Source organism: Giraffa tippelskirchi, chromosome 1, assembly GCF_054371585.1.
Source record: "Giraffa tippelskirchi isolate mGirTip1 chromosome 1, T2T-mGirTip1v1.2.pri, whole genome shotgun sequence".
NCBI classification, from domain to species: Eukaryota; Metazoa; Chordata; class Mammalia; order Artiodactyla; family Giraffidae; genus Giraffa; species Giraffa tippelskirchi.
Window position 1 is genome coordinate 56778654 of NC_137275.1, and position 20031 is coordinate 56798684.

The 20031-nt window shown below is 36.9% G+C and overlaps 1 protein-coding gene across 7 annotated transcripts in view; it reads left to right on the forward strand.

Moving 5' to 3' along the window:
* ARAP2 (ArfGAP with RhoGAP domain, ankyrin repeat and PH domain 2) overlaps positions 1–20031 on the forward strand; it is a 795317-nt gene that overhangs the window by 771608 nt on the left and 3678 nt on the right. For all 7 annotated transcript variants that reach the window (XM_081527801.1, XM_081528170.1, XM_081527881.1 and 4 more), the window contains 4 exons: positions 4402–4484; positions 5931–5966; positions 7857–7920; positions 14867–15001. In XM_081527801.1, the coding sequence (XP_081383927.1) occupies positions 4402–4484; positions 5931–5966; positions 7857–7920; positions 14867–15001 (318 nt within the window). The remainder of the gene's footprint in view (positions 1–4401; positions 4485–5930; positions 5967–7856; positions 7921–14866; positions 15002–20031) is intronic.

The window sequence follows — 20031 nt, forward strand, 5'->3', positions numbered from 1 at the left end:
ATGGTGTGGAAAAAAAAGCAAATGGGGAGGGGACAGTTGTTAAAAGTTACAGGCACTAATAAGCAAATTCTTCTTAGTAACAAGGATAACTTTTTAAGCACACTAATTTAATTGGTTCAATTAAAAATTTTACTTTGAAATACAGTGCCTGAAGCAACATATTACTTACTTCATAACACTTGAACTTTTTGAAGAAATTCTCCAGAAGGCACACATACCAGAAGAGTTGTAATAAACCAATAGTAAAGTTATCACGGTAAATGAGATTTCTTTTAAAAAACTTTGTATTAGGATCCTAACAGGTTCTGCTTATGCTTATTTATTTTAAAGATTGGAACTGAAAAGGGTTTCTTTCAACCGTGGCTGAACTCCTCTCAAATTATGTCATCTGTGTTCTCTTTGCACAGGATAGAACATAAAGTAATGAGCTGGAGTGTCCAGAGTCAATTTTATTAATTCAGACTCTCAATCTATTGCCAACAGTATTTCAAAATGTAGGCAGTCCTGGGTTTACCAATGTCCAGTATAAATAAGACTACTCGTACAGTGGTAAAGAATCCACCTGCCAATTTAGGAGACACAGGAGATGCAGGTCTGATCCCTGGGTTAGGAAGATCCCCTGGAGAAGGGCATGGCAACCTGCTCCAGTATTCTTGCCTGGGGAATCTCCATGGACAGAGGAGCCTGGCGGGCTACAATCCATGGGGTCACAAAAGAGTCAGACACAACTGAGCGACTGAGTACACACATGAACACATGCATGCACCTAGATCAGACACAAGTGCTTCTCATTCTCAGATGGGCAAGTCCCTTCTTACCTGTCCTGCTGGAATTGCAGCCTCTTTCCTGACTCTGCTACTGCCTCCATTGGGACCGAGTACAAGGGACCAGCAGTCTAAGCTCTGAGGAGGGACTTGAACCTCAGCTATAATCTGACTGAACCTCTGATGAAGGTGTCCAGGAGTCTCTGCTACCATATACACTCCTATGTTCTCCTCTCCTTGACTGTTTCCTGTATAGAAAACTTACCGCCTTAGAAAACTACCTCACTCTTCCATATCAGTCTTAAAGTGTTATTCCTTAACATTCAGTAAAGTAGCAGACTAAAATACCAATACCCCAAAACCAAACACATAAAATACCAGAAAAATGACCTTAACAAGAAGAGGCTGACATGAAGAAAGCTACAGAGCTACACTAATAGAAATGGGTGAAAATTAATGTACAGTCGACTAATATTGATCTGTAGGTTTAATGTAATTATTAATGTTTTCAAAATCCCAAAGAGAAGAACTTTTAGAACTTGGAAAAAATGATTTGACAGCTCATCTCAAACGGTAAGCAGATAGGAATACTTGCAAACATTTTAGAGATATAAAAAGTAAAATAACTGTCAAGTATTTTGCACTCAACTGTTTTTTCATACAGTAAAACTAAAATAGCTTAGATCATATTGTGGCATAAAATTGAACAGAGACAGCAATGGTAACATAAAGTGAGGTAAAAAAATGTAATTGTTTATCATAATTGTTCTGATAAATATGTCATAAATGCATGTCTAAAGAAAATTTATATAATAAATTGTTTTGTTGTTCAGTGGCTAAGTCATACCTGACTCTTTGCGACCCTATGGACTGTAGCCCGCCAGGCTCCTCTGCCTGTGGCATTTCCCAGGCAAGGATACTGGAGTGGGTTGCCATTTCCTTCTCCAGCGGATCTTCCTGATCCCGGGATCGAACTATTTTTCAACTTAAATTCTCATATATTCTGTGTAAAATATACCAGATTGGTAAAAGAATTAAAACTTGACAAATAGCAACCCTTCAAGCTCCATGGGTATGCAACTGAGTATTTATCACCTATGTGGGAACCCTTTAAACTTGAAGCAGTAGTTCAAAAGAGATCAACATAATTGGCTTTATAAAAATAAAAGTAAACAGTGACCAATTAGTGTAGACTATTTCATTTAAAAAGATATGGCAATTTCCTATTTGGTATATAAAGAACTAATGTCAATAAGTAAATGCATAAATAAATAGATAAATTGTTGATCAAGTCAAAACTGAAAACTGCTAGCAAATGCAGAAATAAATATACATTTAACTATAAGTAAATATGCCCTATCAATTTTGCAAAATCTTATTCTTAATCATGTTCCTAGCCTTTGATCCTGTGATACCATTTCAAGAAATCTAGCCATACAGAAAAAAAAATCCAAAGTATTTTTTAAATTATGTGCCATGATAATAACAGCAAACTCAGTGATAAGGGTGACTAGGAATAAATTCACCATGTAAATTTCAAGCCTATCATCGCTGCCACAGAGAACACTGGTCACCAAAGCATTATCCATGATCTTCTTCCTGCTCACTTTTTTCTCTACATTTCCTCTACATTCTCCTAACCTGTTTTCTCCATGGAAACCAATTTTTAATTTTATAAAAATTGCCATATTTTCCACCCTTTACACTTTCAAATTCAACTGCTTTCTTAAGGAAAAGACTTTATAGTAATAGTTTAACATTTATAAAACTTAGGACTGATTTGAGCTAGATACTTGTTGAATGGGCTTTTGTGCATTTTTCTAGGGCTCTAACAACTTGTCTATCAATTTCTATGAAGCAATGTGTTCTAAATTTGTAATAATAGCTGTAATTTGCTGTGCCCTTAGTATTTGGCCATTTACTGGACTAAACTCTTTAAAGGCACTTTTCTTATTTAATTTGTACAATAACCCCTCACAGTAACCCTTTATTATTTAATCTTCATAATAACTCTATGAGATAGTCAGTATGTTTATTATTCCTGTTTACAAATAAGATACAAGAGCTGCTGCTGCTGCTAAGTCGCTTCAGTCGTGTCCTACTCTGTGCGACCCCATAGACGGCAGCCCACCAGGCACCCCCGTCCCTGGGCTTCTCCAGGCAAGAATACTGGATTGGGTTGCCATTTCCTTCTCCAATGCATGAAAGTGAAAAGTGAAAGTGAAGTCGCTTAGTCGTCTCCGACTCCTAGCGACCCCATGGACTGCAGCCTACCAGGCTCCTCCATCTATGGGATTTTCCAGGCAAGAGTACTGGAGTGGGGTGCCACTGCCTTCTCCAAGATACAAGAGCAGAGAGTAGTAATGTGAGGTTACAAGCTAATAGGTAGCAAGCCAGATTTGCACCCAGGTCTCTGACCCAAGACCCCTTGCTCTTAGTTATAAATGCTATCTGCCTACCAGGTTGAAAAAAGTAAAGTAATTTCCTTGAAAATTTTTAGGATATTGGGAAAGCTTTTTCTAATTATTATTTTCATGGCTATTATCTTTATAAAATCTATTGCAGGCTATCCAACAATAATATATGTATATGCTTTGATATTAAATTAGAATATGATTTATGTTTTGCCTTTGTCAGATACTTTTCCTGATGGTTCAAGGATTTGAATTTTTTCATATTAATCAGATAAATATGTTGGGATGTGTACAGAAAATATATAATTGATCTAAAAGCAAATGTACATTAATTGTCTCCTTTTGTGAGTTATTAGTGAAAATTTTCAATATGGATATTTGAGATAGTTTAGTCTATGTCTACATAGATTTGTAGTTCCAAAATCCACAAAGTACAGAAAATCATAACTCATTTGGTGGCAAAATCTGACCTACACCAACATAAAGATATTTGTCTTAGTGTCTTCAGGCTAACTCCCATAGACTGGGTGGCTTATAAAAATAGAAATTTATTTCTCCAGTTCCAGAGGCCAAGGGCCTGAGATTAGGGTGCCAGTGTGGTCAGGTTCTAATTAGAATCTTCTTCCAGATTGTAGACTGCCCACTTCTCATATCCTCACATGGTGAAAACCAGTTAATCTCATGCCTCAATTAACCACCCAAAACCATCACCTCCAAATACCTTCATGATGTGGATTATATTTCAGTTTGGGGAGGATATGAGCATTCAGACCATAACAATACTTATGGCCTTTATTTATTCACATTATATGAAATGTCATGCATTTTTGTAGAGAAATATGAATCTATTTGAATATTAGAGTGGGTGCTACCCCAGACAACACTGATGATATTGTGGAGTTACAAAATATACTGCATATGTATTTTTTAAATATGAAAATAAACTATCATCAGTTCTCACAAGTCCCAAGTGTTTTGAATAAGGAATTACTGTGTGTGTTTGTACATACATATGCACACATATATAATCATATATCCAGGATCATTTATTTAAATTTACAGCATTGTAACCAACACAATCTTCATTTACCAAAAATTTGGTATGATATTCATGAAACATTTGTGAAACTAAACATTCTAAACTCTATTCTTAATACTCAAGGAAAATAAAAGGACATTTATAAAATCTGTCTAATTACCAATTATTCTGTTTTCCTTTACAGAGTAGCAAACCTGACAAAATGTTTTCTCTCAGTTCAGTGAAGTTTTATCTTGGAGTGAAAAAGAAGATGAAGCCTCCAACAAGGTAAAGCTTGGAAGGGCAGAGCTGTTGAAAAAGTTACAGGAAAACCTGTCCAAGGATTTAGGGATCAATGGCATTAGTCTGACTCTATAAGCTAAGCTTTAGACAGATTCCTTAAGTTGCCACAAACATGTGGCAGGGGACCTGGGTGGGTGGATATGGAGAGATGATGATGTTTCCACTCAAGTCAAGCTCCTGGGGAATTGCATCTCCTCTGTGTAGATCAAGAAATTCCCAGAAGGCCCTCACAACTGGGAAGTACACGGGGTTCTCCACATCCCATTCCCTGCTCAGTCACAGAATGTTCCAGTCAGTCTACCCAGAGGAAGAAAAAATGCTGCCCTCCATCCTTCTTGGCTTTTTTTTTTTTTTTTTTACTGGAGGATAATTGCTTTACAATGTTGTGGGGGTTTCTGCCATATATCAATGTGAATCAGAAATATATATATATATTTATTTTTTATATTTTCATACACATATGTATATATATATTTCCTTTTCCCATCCCATGCCTCTAGGTTGTCACAGAGTACCAGGCTGGGCTCACTGTGTTTTATAGCAGCTTCGCACTAGTTATCTATTTTTCACATGATAGTGTATATATGTCAATATTACTTTCTCAATCTGTCCTTCCTTCCCCTGCTGTGTCCACCAGTCCGTTCTCTACATCTGCGTCTCCATTTCTTCTTCATAAACAGGTTCATCAATACTGTTTTTCTAGATTCCATACATATGCATTAATATATGATATTTGTTGCTTTTAGGACATTTTGGTCCTGGCTCTATAATTTGCCCTCTGTTTTACTGAATTTGGTAATAAACTCACAGCACATGGGTGGTAGAGAGAAAGTGGACTCTTTAAACATTATGCTCCTCACTAGAACTTGAACCAACCCAGCATTTGACTTATACCATACTTACTCATCATGGATTACTTTGATTAGCTAATTAAAGTTTGTACTAATACTTTTAATATCATGAAACATCATTTTAATGAACTGTATATGATTTCAGATTCTATTACTGAAAATGTACTCACTTTTGCCTCTGTGCTTAATTTCTTAGCCCAGCACACGTATCTGTGTTGTGGCTGGTACATTCTTTAAAATTTCTCACAATATCAATAAGTCAATATGTGTATTTTATTTTGGCCATTTTTCTAGACATCTGTCCTTACTCAGCCCAGAATGTCCCCACTGCTTCATAACATCATGAGACCCCTTAGTGCTGTGTCCTTTCAGCATCTCTAAATTTATAGCCAAATCCCTCAATATCCATCGTTTACCTCTAGATGTATCATACCCAGTGAATCATCACTTGTGGATATCAATTCTGTTATGCTTTCCCACCATTATACTTTACCTCCTTAAAATTTCATCCTATGTATTGTCTCGTAAAATGGATCATTTTTAATATGTATATGTGTTTTTTCCCCCCCATATGATATAGTTGGGGATTGACAGCATATTCTGAAAAACATCACTGGTAAGTTAACAGCTAACAGATTTTGGATTTGATATATTGATGATAATGACAGTAAATAATGTTATTATTTGGCAGATAGATCTAGAGACAAGAAACATTTCTTTTAAGTGAAGTTAAACTCTTTTCTAAATACCTTGAGCCTAAAAAGAGAATAGGAGGTTTGCTTCAGGGTTTAGGTCTATTTAAGTCACATGTATCCTATTTGCCAACACCTCAAGAAAAACTTTACATGATTTCTTACTAGTTATTATATAAATGTGGAATCTCTGGTTTTAAGGGATAAGCAGACAAAATTCAGTTTTAAATTAAGGGTAAGAAATCTCCAAAACTCAAATTTAAAGAAAAGACCTTGGCTTCGAACCAGTTCTTTCTGTAGAATACTTCTTTCCATTTTTGTCACCAGGATCTAGCCACTCTCCATAGAGATTGGACTAGATGTCTCTTTCTCCCTCATCTCCCTGTGTCTAATCCATACCAGATCTGCCTCTTAATTCTCTGATACACCCATACCCTCTATCCTTGGAGCCTTCATCCATCTGCCTGGATCAGTCTAGGAGTCCTAAGTGCTCTTCATGCCTCTGGCTTTCCTTTTTGTTTCTGGCACATTCTCCACCCAGCACTGAAGAGATTTTCTAAAATGTATCATGTTTCTTTTCTGCTTTAACTCATCTGTGAATCCTAAAAAGTAGGATAAAGTATAGGATTGCTGGCACAGCACACAAAGTCCTTTAATATGTATCTCCTGTGACTTTCCCACATTTTTACTTAATGATAAAACAATCTGTTTTTAATTCACTATACATGCCTTGCTGCTTCATATCATGTTTAATATCCGTGCTGTCTTCACTGAACCTTCTTCCATGGTATATGCTCCCCCTTCCCTCATCACTTTTATCTTCTTCCTGCTGATCTGGCAGACTCAGCTGTCATTTTTTTATTCAAACCATAGCTCAAATGAGGGAGAAAGTCTTATCAGATAACTCTCCTTTCTAATCTATTTATTTCTTCTTTACATCTACAGTATTTTGTGCTGGTGGATGCATAACTAAAATGATTTGTAGAGGGAACAGTTTTCTTGGACATGGCAATAGAAAGGGACACGGTCTTCATGAGACTCTAATGGAAGAAGCAAGGATTATTTTTAGAAGTTTCATTCTAACATTTTTCTAAATTATTAATAAGGATATAAAAATAACTACTTTGAAATTATGCATTCTAACATCAGCTACAAGATTTTCCACCTTGTCCCCAGTTGTGCTGTTTCTGTGTTTGTGTTCAACTTTACTTTCTTTACTTTTTTTTCCCTCGCTGTTATAGTTTGTTTACATTCCTGGCTTTCCTAATAGACTATGCGAACCTTGAAGGCAAGATCTCTGTTTTGTGTAGGTTTTCGATAGGTTACTGAATCAGTGTTATTGGACATGCAGTGGCTTTTTTCATTTAGCTCATTTTTCATGAGTCTTGTTGAGTATTAATGTTTGTAATCACATGGACTATGACTGTCTAAAAAATCTGCTCTTAAGAAAATATACATATTTTTTCTTCTTAGGCTCAGTTTCTGGGGGAAAAAATCTTTTTACCATCATGTACCTGGAAAAGCAACTGACACTGACCTTTCTGCATTTCCAAAAAATACCGCTTATCATTTTTCGGCAGTTATCAAAGCCTTTAGCTATACTTTGGTTAAACTAGCATATTTATACTACTGTTTTGATAGCAGAAGCCTGAAGCAACTTGTACTGAAATACTTCCATTTTGATTGCATTATGTCATTAATTAGGAGAAACCCAAAGAGATTTCTGATCACTTAATCACTTTCTTGCCAAATAAATACACTGAAAAATTCCTTTGTCATTTTGAATTATATATTTTATATACCTTGTCTTATAGGCACCTGTGTTGTGAGAGTTCACAAACTCAAACGGAGTGGATGGCCAATATCTTTATCTCCCAGGTATGATAACCTATTTCAACTATCTAGTAAAGTGTAACAATTGTTTATAGGAAATGTTAGTGTGGTGGTAGTTTCCAAAGAATTTTTAATGAGTCTTTTGTGTATACTTTTATTTTCTCATTCATGATTTTTTAGATATACAAGGACCCAGATTTGCCCACTACTCTGTAAGAGAGAGTTTACTCTTTGTTGAGGCATCTTTTTTCCCCAGCCCGGCAGCTCCTCAGCTCGGGGCGGTGTCTGGCTTCAAGATGGTGGAATAAGAAAGAGGTGCTTGTCTGAATGCTTGTCCTCTAGAGTCCCACTGGATCTGTGTTTAGAAAATGTGTTCTTTTCATTTTTCCAATTTTTTTATTAGAAGATAGTTGCTTTACAATGTTGTGTTCGTTTCCACTATAGCAAAGTTAATCGCCATACATATACTCTCTCCCTCCTGGGCTCCCTTCCCATCAGGTTTCCACAGTGCATTAAGTAGAGTTCCCTGTGCTATACAGTATGTTCTCATTAGTTATCTCCTCTATATGTAGTCAGAGAAGGCAATGGCACCCCACTCCAGTACTCTTGCCTGGAAAATCCCATGGATGGAGGGGCCCGGTGGGCTGCAGTCCAGGGGGTCGCTAAGAGTCGGACACGACTGAAGCGACTTAGCAGCAGCAGCTAAACATAGTATCATTCATGTATATGTGTCAATCCCAATCTCTTAATTCCTCCCATGCCACTCCAACCCTCCCTCATTTCCCCCTTGGTATCCATTTATTTCTTCTGTGTCTGCATCTCTATTTCTGCCTTACAAATAAGATCATCTAGAAAAATGGTATAGATGATCTTATTTGCTCTTTTCCTTCCTGTTCTCCCCATGGGCTCCTGCTTTTCCAAAAACAAGGATGAGAACCTACATTTCTTTAATCACCAGGGAAGATCCACATTTCTTTAATACACACTGTGTAATTCATGTATTTTCCTCTCAACGAATTGTGCATGACACTGCTTATAGATAAGAAAACAAAGTTTACAAAAGGCTCCGTGATTTGGTCAGGACCATACATTTAGTTAGTGGTTTAACCCAGAGGCCAACACCTACCCTCAATTTCCCATTTAGTCTCCTCCCTACTGGAGAACTCACTCTTGCAGTGAAGGATAAAATAGTCCCATTAATATGGCTGGTTTCTTCCCCAACCTTGTCTGGCCAGACTCCCAGCAGTGCTTTCCCAGCACTGAAATTCACTGGTAACGATTAAGTTGCCACTCTTTATTACCAAGAGTGTGCTTTCCTGTTTCTCTTACAAGTGAGAAGTTAATTCACCCTCAAATCTTGTCCTTATTTGTTTTGAAACCATTTTCTCTGTTCATTTAATTTATTAGCCTTTCCAGTGGTTAATAAACACTGCTTTTCTCAGCCTGACCCTACTACTACTACCTGGGAATACATTTCCAGAAAAAGTCCAGTGGCTAACTTTTTAGAGCCTTTTCTTTTTTTTGTGACTGTTTAAAAATTTAGATATTCAAGTCCTACTTTAAAGAAAGTAGGCTTGAAGTAATAGTAAAATTAGAACCATAGAGTCTAAAACTGTTACAGTATCTGGTTATGGCACAACTAAATTGATGTTTTCGTTTTTATGACTGAAGTCATTAGATGCTGTAGTTGAAAATCAAGGTGTAAATAGCCAGGAAACCAAGGTTGCTCTCACCAAGTTATTTCTCCTTGCCTCACCTGTCCCTTGTTGTGCTGGCCCCAGAGACTCTGTCCAATTACATTTCTTCAGTTCATTCCACTTCTTAGGATTAAGGTAAACACAAAGGTCCTTTTGGATTTGAGGATTTAATGGATCACCTCCACGGGGAAAGAGACAGGAATTTAGCAAACGTTAATATATATGTTAATACACACACATGAAACCCAACAGTGAGTGTCATTTACAATGAGTTCTTTCTGGCGCCCAGAATACTTTTCTAATATCCATCCCCATTCTCACCCCTGCCTCAACAAAAGTCTTCAGCTTACCTGTCACATCCTCAGAAAAAACCTTCCCTGACCTTCAGACCAATTAGACCTTAGAGCTGTAGGAACCCTCAGCATCCTGTACTTGAACATTATGCTGCTGCTGCTCAGTCGCTTCAGTCGTGTCCAACTCTGTGCGACCCCATAGACGGCAGCCCACCAGGCTCCCCCATCCCTGGGATTCTCCAGGCAAGAATACTGGAGTGGGTTGCCATTTCCTTCTCCAGTGGATGAAAGTGAAAATTGAAAGTGAAGTCACTCAGTCGTGTCTGACTCTTAGTGACCCCATGGACTGCAGCCTACCAGGCTCCTCCATCCATGGGATTTTCCAGGCAAGAGTACTGGAGTGGGGTGCCATTGCCTTCTCCGACTTGAACATTATAATACTAACTAAAAAGCATTTGTGTATTTAAGTTTCTTATGTCTTTCTTTCCTACTAAAATGTAAACCCTATGAGAGGAAGGACTCAGTCTTACTAGAACTACATGTTTATCTGCATCACAGGATCCAGTACATCTTACAAAGTACATGCTCAAGTCAGTATTCTAAACTAGTAAAGAGAATAATCAGGTAAAATTTCAAATAGATATTAGTGTGGTAAAATAAGCTAGGGAAAGGGAAACCAGTGTGACTGACGTAAGGAGGGCATTAATTGAGAAGGACTCTCAGGGGACACCTTTCTGAGTAGCTGACAGGTGTGCTGAGACCTGTCTGAAATAAGGAAGCCAAGTATGCAGGACAGTCAGAACATTCCAGGAGGTGGGGCCAGCAAGGACATAATCTCAACTTATTCCATGAACATCAGGAAAGCCTATCTTGGAGAGGACATGAGAGATGAGGAAGGCAGAGCACAGATGAAGTAGACCCAGTTTAGGAGTTTTAGTGGGAAACAAGGGAAAGATATAATCAGCTCTTATTACGGGAAAAAAGTAATTATGGTTCCTTTGCTGAGCTGCACTTTAGGGGTCAACAATGGGAGCAGGAAGAACAGCCATGTGGAAGAAGACAGCAGCTCAGACTAGGTAACAGGGAGCCTGGTAAGACATACTCAGATTCAGGAATATTTGAAGGTGGAGCCAGTAAGTCTTACAAATTGATCAGCTATAGCAGTTTGGCAATGGCAACCCACTCCAGTACTCTTGCCTGGAAAATCCCATGGACAGAAGAGCCTGGTAGGCTGCAGTTCATGGGGTCGCGAAGAGTCGGACATGACTGAGCGACTTCACTTTCACTTTTCACTTTCATGCATTGGAGAAGGAAATGGCAACCCACTCCAGTGTTCTTGCCTGGAGAATCCCAGGGACGGGAGAGCCTGGTGGGCTGTCGTCTATGGGGTCGCACAGAGTTGGACACGACTTAGCAGCAGCAGCAGTTTGAGAGGAGTAGAAATGAAGAGTCCTAGTTGTTTGGCCTCTGGCAGCTGGTGAATGTAAGTGATATTATCAGAAGTGCAGAAGAAGACAGTGTTCTATTTGGGCCACATGAAATTTGAGATGCGCACTGGACATACAAGTGGATATGCTGAGTAGCAGGTTTAGATGTATGGATCAAAAATTCAAGCATAACTTCGGGGCTGAAATGTAAATTTGATGGAAGTCAGCATTTGGATTGTATTAAATGCCCTGAGAGGATCCAGTGAGATGAGAGAGAGAATATACAGAGAGAATTAGAATACAGAATTGGAGAGAGGAGGGCTGTAGCAACAGAGGGCGGACAGACAAATAAGTCCTAGGACATCCCAAACTTTAAAGGTCAAACAGAAGAGAAAAATTGAGCAAAAGAAATGAGTAGCTTTGAGAAAGCAGGAAAACCAGGTGATAGGTGCAGAGAATTCTATCAAGGAATCAGAGGAGAGAATATTAAACCAGCAGGGGCCTTGAGCAGATGTGAAGCAATGTGAGCAACAGCATGTGTTCATCACGGCAGAAAAAATTCATTATACAACAGAGTGTGACATATTTGTTCTCGGATTGTTGACTATATATTCTGACCCACTATGCAATTATAGATATGGCTGGGGAAGAGTTATTTATAATCAGAGCAAATAGTTATTGGAAGGGAAGGAAGCCTTGTTTATATGGCTAGAGATGCAGAGAGATTGGTACATCTCGTGGTGGGAAAATGAAATTGAATGACTACTAATAATTTTTCAATTATATCAGTGAGGTCACCACATGTGAGTCTGAGAGGGATATTACATGTACAGAGACGAATAAAAGGTGAGAAATTACCTTCAGAGAGTGAGGAAGCTCGTTGTACTATAGTAGAATGTCCAGGGAGTGCTGAAGGCTCATTTGAAATTTTAGGGTAAATTTAAAGTGAGATGAATCTCCAGACTGAGCTATTCTTTTTTTGCCTCCATCAATTTGGAGGTACCCACAAAGTAGAATTGGGTTTTACTATGCTTGGGGTTTTATCAGGCAAGTGTGATAGGTGAGGCAGCCCAGCCTTGATTTATAAGGAGGTTAGTATACTGACTGACCATGAAATCTAAGCCAGACTGTGAAAGAAGTGGGGAAAAATGTGAAAAGTAGAATGGATAGAAGGTCTCAAGAAGTCTAAGATATATTCAGAGTGAATGAAGCTAAACTAAGTTATCTGGAAAGATGTCAAGGTCAGAAATTGGGAGGCAGAACCTTGTTAACAACAGCATTATTCACCATAGGCATGGTATGGGAATAATCTATGGATGGATGAATGGATAAAGAAAATGTGTATTCATACATACATACAGTGGAATATTATTCAGCTCTAAAAAAGGAAATCTATCATTTGGGACAACATGAATGAACCTGGAAGGCATTATGCTAAATAAGCCAGACAATTATTGCATAGTATCCCATATAAAAGTCAAACTCATAGAATATGACAGTGGTTACCAGGGGATGTGTGTGGGGGTGGGGAGTAAGAGGTTGGTGAAAGGGTATATACTTTTGGATACATGATGAATAAAATCTGAGGATCTAATAGGTGACATGGTGAGTGCAGTTCACAACACTGTATTATAAAATTTAAATTTTCTAAGAGAATAGAACTCAAATATTCTAACCGAAAAGGCAGTGGGGGGTGGGTAAATACATATGCGAGATGATGAATGTGTTAACTCGATGGGGGGAATTCTTTCACAATGTATGCATGTCGTTATCATGCTGTACACTTTAAACATCTTTTATTTGTCAATTATACCTCAGTAAAGCCATGGGGGAAAATTATAAAAAGATGGGGGAAAATTATAAAAAGAAAGTGAGAGGCAGGAATGAAGATTTGAGGGTGTGATCACTGGTTATAAGGAGATCCTCATCTATATGCTCCAATGCAGTATGATTTTTTGATGTCACTTATACATAACTATAAATGTTATCAGAACATATTACTTATGTCTTAAGATTTGTGGTGGAAAAAATATTGCTACCTCTTGGATCAATCCAGTGAGAACTAATTAGCCAGTATTCACAGAATTATATATATATATCATGTCAGAAAAAATAGTATGTTTAGAAACTACATTTGCTCTTAGATTTCTTGCAATAATACCATTTAATACATATACTATACACCAGTTAGTAAAAGCCTAGGCATTCATTCATAGGGTTACCTAATTCCTTCCCATCAGTTTTTTCCCAGCTTTACATGTTGGGAATATCCCAATTCTGTAATATGAGTTATTTTACCAAGTTTAAGACTGTGATATAAAAATATGAAACTTGTAACTTTCTGATTGAAATATTGCATAACCATTGCAGATTTGCTGAACCAATGTAAGCACTCCACTGAAACTCAAGGGTAGATTTGATGCCCAGGCAATAACTCTACTAATAATAGGACATACACTGTAGGATCCTTAAGGACGAAATGAGATATCTGTATATTGGTAAGCACAAAGTGTAGCAGTATGCCCTTTAATATAACTTAGCTGCTGTTTTATAGTGAGTATAAAGTTTATTGAAATAGTTCTTTTGCTATAAAACATGACATTAAAATACTAATTGCAGCATAAGAATACGACTCTGTTCAGTCTTGAGTAGGGGAAAAGAATGAGTAGGCATTTAGCTATATAGTTTACCAGATGGTTTTCATTTCATCGTAACATCTGTAAACTTCTCATTGTGTGTGGTTGATATTTTGTATTTCTTTCATAGATTGCTGTCTGAAAATCGATTTGTTTCTCCCAGCTTCTGAAAAATTAATCTACCCTGAGGAGTAGAAAAAGTCTTTAAAAGATTTTTCTTTAAATGTGTATCTTAAGGATTTATCATTCAAGAGCTTATATTTTTACCCATGGGTATTTCCCCCCTTTGCAAAAATTACCTTTTTTCTAGTCATATCTATAATTGCTCATTGGCCAGAATATGTAGTCAACAATTTGAGCACAAATACGCCACACTCTGTTGTACAGTGATTTTCAGTAGAAATGTTTGTGTACAAGGTAACATTTCTTTGGAATTCAATTACATGAAAAAGAAACAGTTTTCAAAAGGTCATAAAATAAAGATAATTTTTCTGCTAGGCATGCCTTAGGTTGACTTGAGGGTATATATAATTTGAAATTATTTTGACACTAAAAGTTATCTTCAGTGGTAAGAGAAAATGAATGTGTAGTTATTTTGATTACAGGGCCTAGAAATGTAGACAGGTATATTATTTTTCTTCTACAAAGAGATTTACTGGTTTCTGTAAATATTTTCCCCCTTTTGGTTTGATAAGTAGTACAGAAGGCGTATTTCTGAAGCTTAGAAATTGAACTGAGACCTCAAAGCTCAGTTCACTTAAGAGTTTTACATCCTCAAGCGGTGCTACCATGAGAATCAACATCATAATTACAAACAACCTTCTCGTGAAAAGCAGATCACCTGCCTTGGATAGATGGGAAAGGAGCCCAGTGAGTATAAACTTGGTGGACCACATAATAAAGTCACACACCCACAGCAAGAAATTGTGTTTCCACAGCATGAAAATGATATATGGCCACCAGCTGGAAAGGAACGAAAACGTTCTATAACCAAAAATCCCAAAATTGGAGGTTTGCCTCTGATCCCCATCCAGCATGACAGAAATGCAGCCCAAGCCCGGAGAGAGACTGAGGTAAGATTAGGATGTTTGTTTTTACATTAATCATAATAACATTTGTTTTCTTATGTCTTAATCTGGTTAAATGCATCAGTTACCTCATTGGTTTCAAGAGCACAGTAATAATCACTTGGAAGAGTGCAGTAAAAATAGTAAAACTGTAAAAATCACATCCATCAAGAAACTGTATGAATAATCCTATGCCACTCTTTGAAGTTTTATATTTTGTTAACTTAAATAGGTAATTTTAATAATGTTATTGATCACTCAATTAAATATGCATGATACCACTTAGCTTTTTTTATCCCTAAAGTGGCCAAGAATGTTAAATATGGATACAGAAGTTTCTGGTGGTAAAAATCAGTCTCAAATTAGCCTTACAAGTACACTTGTAACCTCCATACAATGAGCCCAGGGCAGAACATGTCGGGAGCCATGGTAACAAGACTTAACAGAAACACAATCAAATTCCAGTGGTTTGGGAACCCATGGGGTAGCTCAGTTAATTTCAAGAATGGCAGGATGACCCTTGACCATTAATAAAGATTTGGCATCTTTCATGAAAGCTGTGTTCTACTTCTCTGAAGGGTAGGGTGAACATAAGTAGCATTGGTCTTGATTCAGACAAAGACACACGCTGTAAATCGCAAAACTCATTAGACAATTTGCAACTAATGTGCATTTCAGTGCATTAAATGAGTCCTTCAAAACAAAAAAAAAAGCACACAAAAGACATTGTTGTTTCTTCTTAGAGCCCAGATTTGGCATTAAGCTGTGTGAGTTTCTTGCTTCCCAAACAAGAATAACTTATTTTTTAAGTTTTATTGCAATATAGATGATTTACAAAGTTGTGTTAGTTTCAGGTATAACAGGAATAACTTTTGAGAGACAAAAGCCATTTTAATTTAGTGATCAGATTTTTTAAAAGTGTTTTTCCATGACTATCTTTCCTTAAACATTTATCCCACTGTACTATCCCTTTTCTCTAAAAGATAAAAGCTTTGAAAATAATGGTTTATTTCCTTTGTTGCCTTCTGTGCTGATGTAATCAAAGGGAAGAATAAGACAGCAAGAACTCAGGAGCTTGTACCTTCTGCCATTCTGCACTTACAGGTTTTTCTTCCTAATAAACTGCTTTGCAGAACTGTGGATTCCTCAGATAATCTAGAATCTTCATTTTAAGAGTCATGTTTGGGAACCCAGGTTAGGGGACATAGAAATGTAGGGAATAGATATATGCCCTGCTGTGACCCTAGCTTCTCCTGACATTGCCTCAGGATCAATTATAGAGCAAAGCAAAAGTAAATTTTAGGATCAAAGTACATTAACCAGTATCCAGTATAGAATTGAGATGATTGAATATACAATAGTTTGTAACTTAACCTCAAATCCAGAATTTCAGAGGCAATTTTTTTAACACTCTTGAGATAACAAAACTGATGAACAAAAACTATAAGCAAATTGATTTCAAAGGTTTTGAAAACAATTTTATGAAATATTAATTTCTAGAAAATTTGTTAGTAAACTAAACCAAGCATTTTTATAAGTATGGGAATTCAGCCAATTTGATAAAGAAAAATTTTAAATGTTTGATGTTTTTCAGTGATAAATAATGTTTTATTTGGTAATGTTTTTCACTGAAAACCATTAAAGTTTAAAAAAAGAAAAATTAAAATTGCAAGTTTTCACATGAACCAAATATTTTTTATTGAACTTATGTAAATATGTAGTATATTAATAAATGACAATATTACTAGCTAGCTTAGTACAGTCTAAAGTCAATCAATGGATATAGTCAAGAAAATTGCTTCTCAAATTGTTGGCAGATTGGTGCATTTGGTTACTTCCCATTTTATGATCTTATCTTGCTTTCAAGAGGTTCATTTAAAAGTTGTATGAGAATACCTCCTCCAAGCAAGGGAGGGTTCCTGGAGGAAGTGACTTCTAAAATTAATTGAGTAAATTAGTAGTGAGTAAGCCAGAGGAACTAAGTGGTTGACAAATCATACATGAAGAGGCAAACAGTGCTTAAGAACACACAAGCTAAATGATACCTATGGCCCTCCTACTTCCTCTTGGGTACCTTCTTAACTTGTGTGCATGTGCTCAGCTTTCATCTGTAAGCTCCTAGGGGTAATAAAAAGCCCTTACTTCATAGGGTAGTATTCTCTCTGCTGGGAGATGAACTCCATTTCACATCCTCATTTCCATTCAAACAGTTTTCTCTGACACAAACTGGCATCCTCTGGACCAAGCCACCTCTTGCTTTCCTAATTTCATAGTTTATCAATCTTTCTTTTTGAATTGTTAATACCTAAAGGACAGTGAAACACATAAAGGATGCCTTTTTTCCCCACGGTATCAATGCCCTTGGCTTTCCCCGCAACACATATGGCACTCCACATACCATATCATCATACAAAGCACTCACTTTCACATCCTCATGATTTTTATCAATTCACTTCACCACCCCTCCCCACCTTCATATAAGATTATGTTATTTAAATAGTTTTACTTGAAATTTTTGCATTATATGTATTAATGCATGTGTGTGCGCTAAATTGGTATGCTCAAGAATGAGATGGACTTCAGTTACACCAACAGGAAATAGTCAAGAGATATTGAGGAGCAAAGAAGTTAGTCACAGAATTGAGGTACCTGATAGCACAATGGAAATTTCAATAAGGTAGTATAGGGGAAAGTATAAAAGTAAAATTGATACAAAACAGGATGAATGTATTGAAGAGACTAGAGGACTACTGTGTGCTGAGTCACTTCAGTCATTTCCAACTATGCAACCCTACGGACTGTAGCCCACCAGGCTCCTCTGTCCATGGGGATTCTCCAGGCAAGAATACTGGAGTGGGTTGCCATGCCCTTCTCCAGGGGATTTTCCCTACCCAGGGATCAAACCCATAACTCTCACATTTGCAAGCGGGTTCTTCACCACTAGTGCCACCTGAGAAGCCCATACTTGGCCTCTAAATACTGCATCAGAGTCCCCATGTCTCTCTGCCAGTAGTTGAAAAGAGAACTGTCATTATGATATATAAAACCACTCCATATTGATCTTTGATTTTCCTGAGTGGTAGATACAAAGTGAAACTTTTAATAAGATTCATATTGATTTATAAACTCATCACATCCCTATGTTTAAATAGCCATCATTTTTACTAATCCTCTCTCATTTTTCTGTTTGTAGTGTGATAAAATACATTTTCCATTTTAACCAGTTACATGCACGATTCATTAATTACATTCACATGGCTGTGTAGCCATTCTAACACATTCAAACTTTGGAATTAAGCTGGATACTAAACAACTAAATATTTCTTCTTATCAGGTTTAGAGTAGAAGTATTTCTCTGAGATGTATAATCATGAGCTTATCAGAAAATTCCAAATTGTAAAATTATGTCCCAATCTGCTGGAATTTAGGAAGATGAAACAGAATATGATAAAACAAAATATTATACATTTGATTTTTTTAACCTTTCTTCATCCCTTATTCAGAAAATATTTATTGGTAATTGCCCATGTGCAGGCACTGTGATAGGTTCACTCATCAGTGAACAAATCAAACAAAAGCTAAAAACAAAACCCTCCTTGCACTGTGTTGAGTTTTGAGCAGGGCATTCAAACAATCACAAGAGGTATGAATAGCTTATTTAGTATACTAGAAAGAGCACTATGGAGAAAAATAAAGAGGTGAGGTGTTGCCCTTTGAACATTACATTGGACATCCTTAGTCAAAACACTGTTTATGCTACTTAGTTTCATTTTTTTCAAATTGTTTGTTTGTTTTATATTGGAGTATAGTTGATTAACAATATTGTATTTCAGGTGTACAGCAAAGTGATTCAGCTATACATATATATGTATCTATTCTTTCTCGAATTATTTTCCCATTTAGGTTATTACATAATATTGACCAGAGTTCCCTGTGCTATACAGGTTATCTGTTTCAAGTATAGCAGTGCTTTGGGTACTATAGTCCTTTTAATAATATTGATTCTTCCAACCCAAGAACATGTTGCCTTCCAAGCCAGATTCTTTGGGGGCTCCTCTTCCCATTGCCAGACCCCCTGGTTGGAAAGCCTCATGTGAAGCTCAGGACTTTTACTCCTGTGGGAGAACTTCTGCAGTATAGTTATTTTCTAGTTTGTGGATCAGTAGATATGAGATTTGATTTTATCATGATTATGCTCTTCCTACCATCTCGTTGTGGCTTTTTGTCTTTGGACATAGGTATCTTTTAAAGGTTCCAGAGTGTGTGTGTGTTTTTGTCGATGGTTGTCCAGTTAGTTTTTTGGTGTTTTCGTAAGAATGGGTAAGCGCACATACTTCTACTTGCTATCTGCAAAATAGTCCCATTCTTCATGTTATATCACCATTTTCATTTCATCTTTCTCTCAAACATTTATAATACAATAAAAAATTTTCCTTGGATTTATTCTTTCTGTGCTTTGCAGTTTTTATGAGGAAATTTTGAAGAAATTCCTTCAACTCTTGCTTGTGAAAACAAAAATGACTTATGCCTTCCCACTTACCCCAACTCAGTTTTTTGGGTAGCCTTTTGCTGTGGCTCCATCCCATGAGATGCTTGCTTTTCTGTTGTTCATTCTTTTATCTTACGTTTGGTTAGGTTGTAATCCCCTTTGAGAACCTGATGAGAGTTCTGGATGTCAATACTTGCCCAGTCACAAGATGCCATGGACACTAATTATGAAAGTACACCTCTGTCCCATTGCGGGTTGTCTCATTGGATTTCTGGTGCCTGTAGACACAGTTGACTGAATGTATACTCTAATCTACTGATACAAAAGTGGGTTTTAATATATAACTATATGTTCCTTTCAGTGTTTTCACAAATATCTGTAGAATTCTAATAGGCATTATATGGGGAAAAGATTGCACTAGTCACATATTTTTGGAGGAGAAAAAAAAACAGAAAAATAAGTTGAACAGGTTTTTCTGATAAAGAATTTCTCAGCTTCTTTAATATGTATTGTGAATCTCAAAGAGAGATCTATTACAAAGTGTATT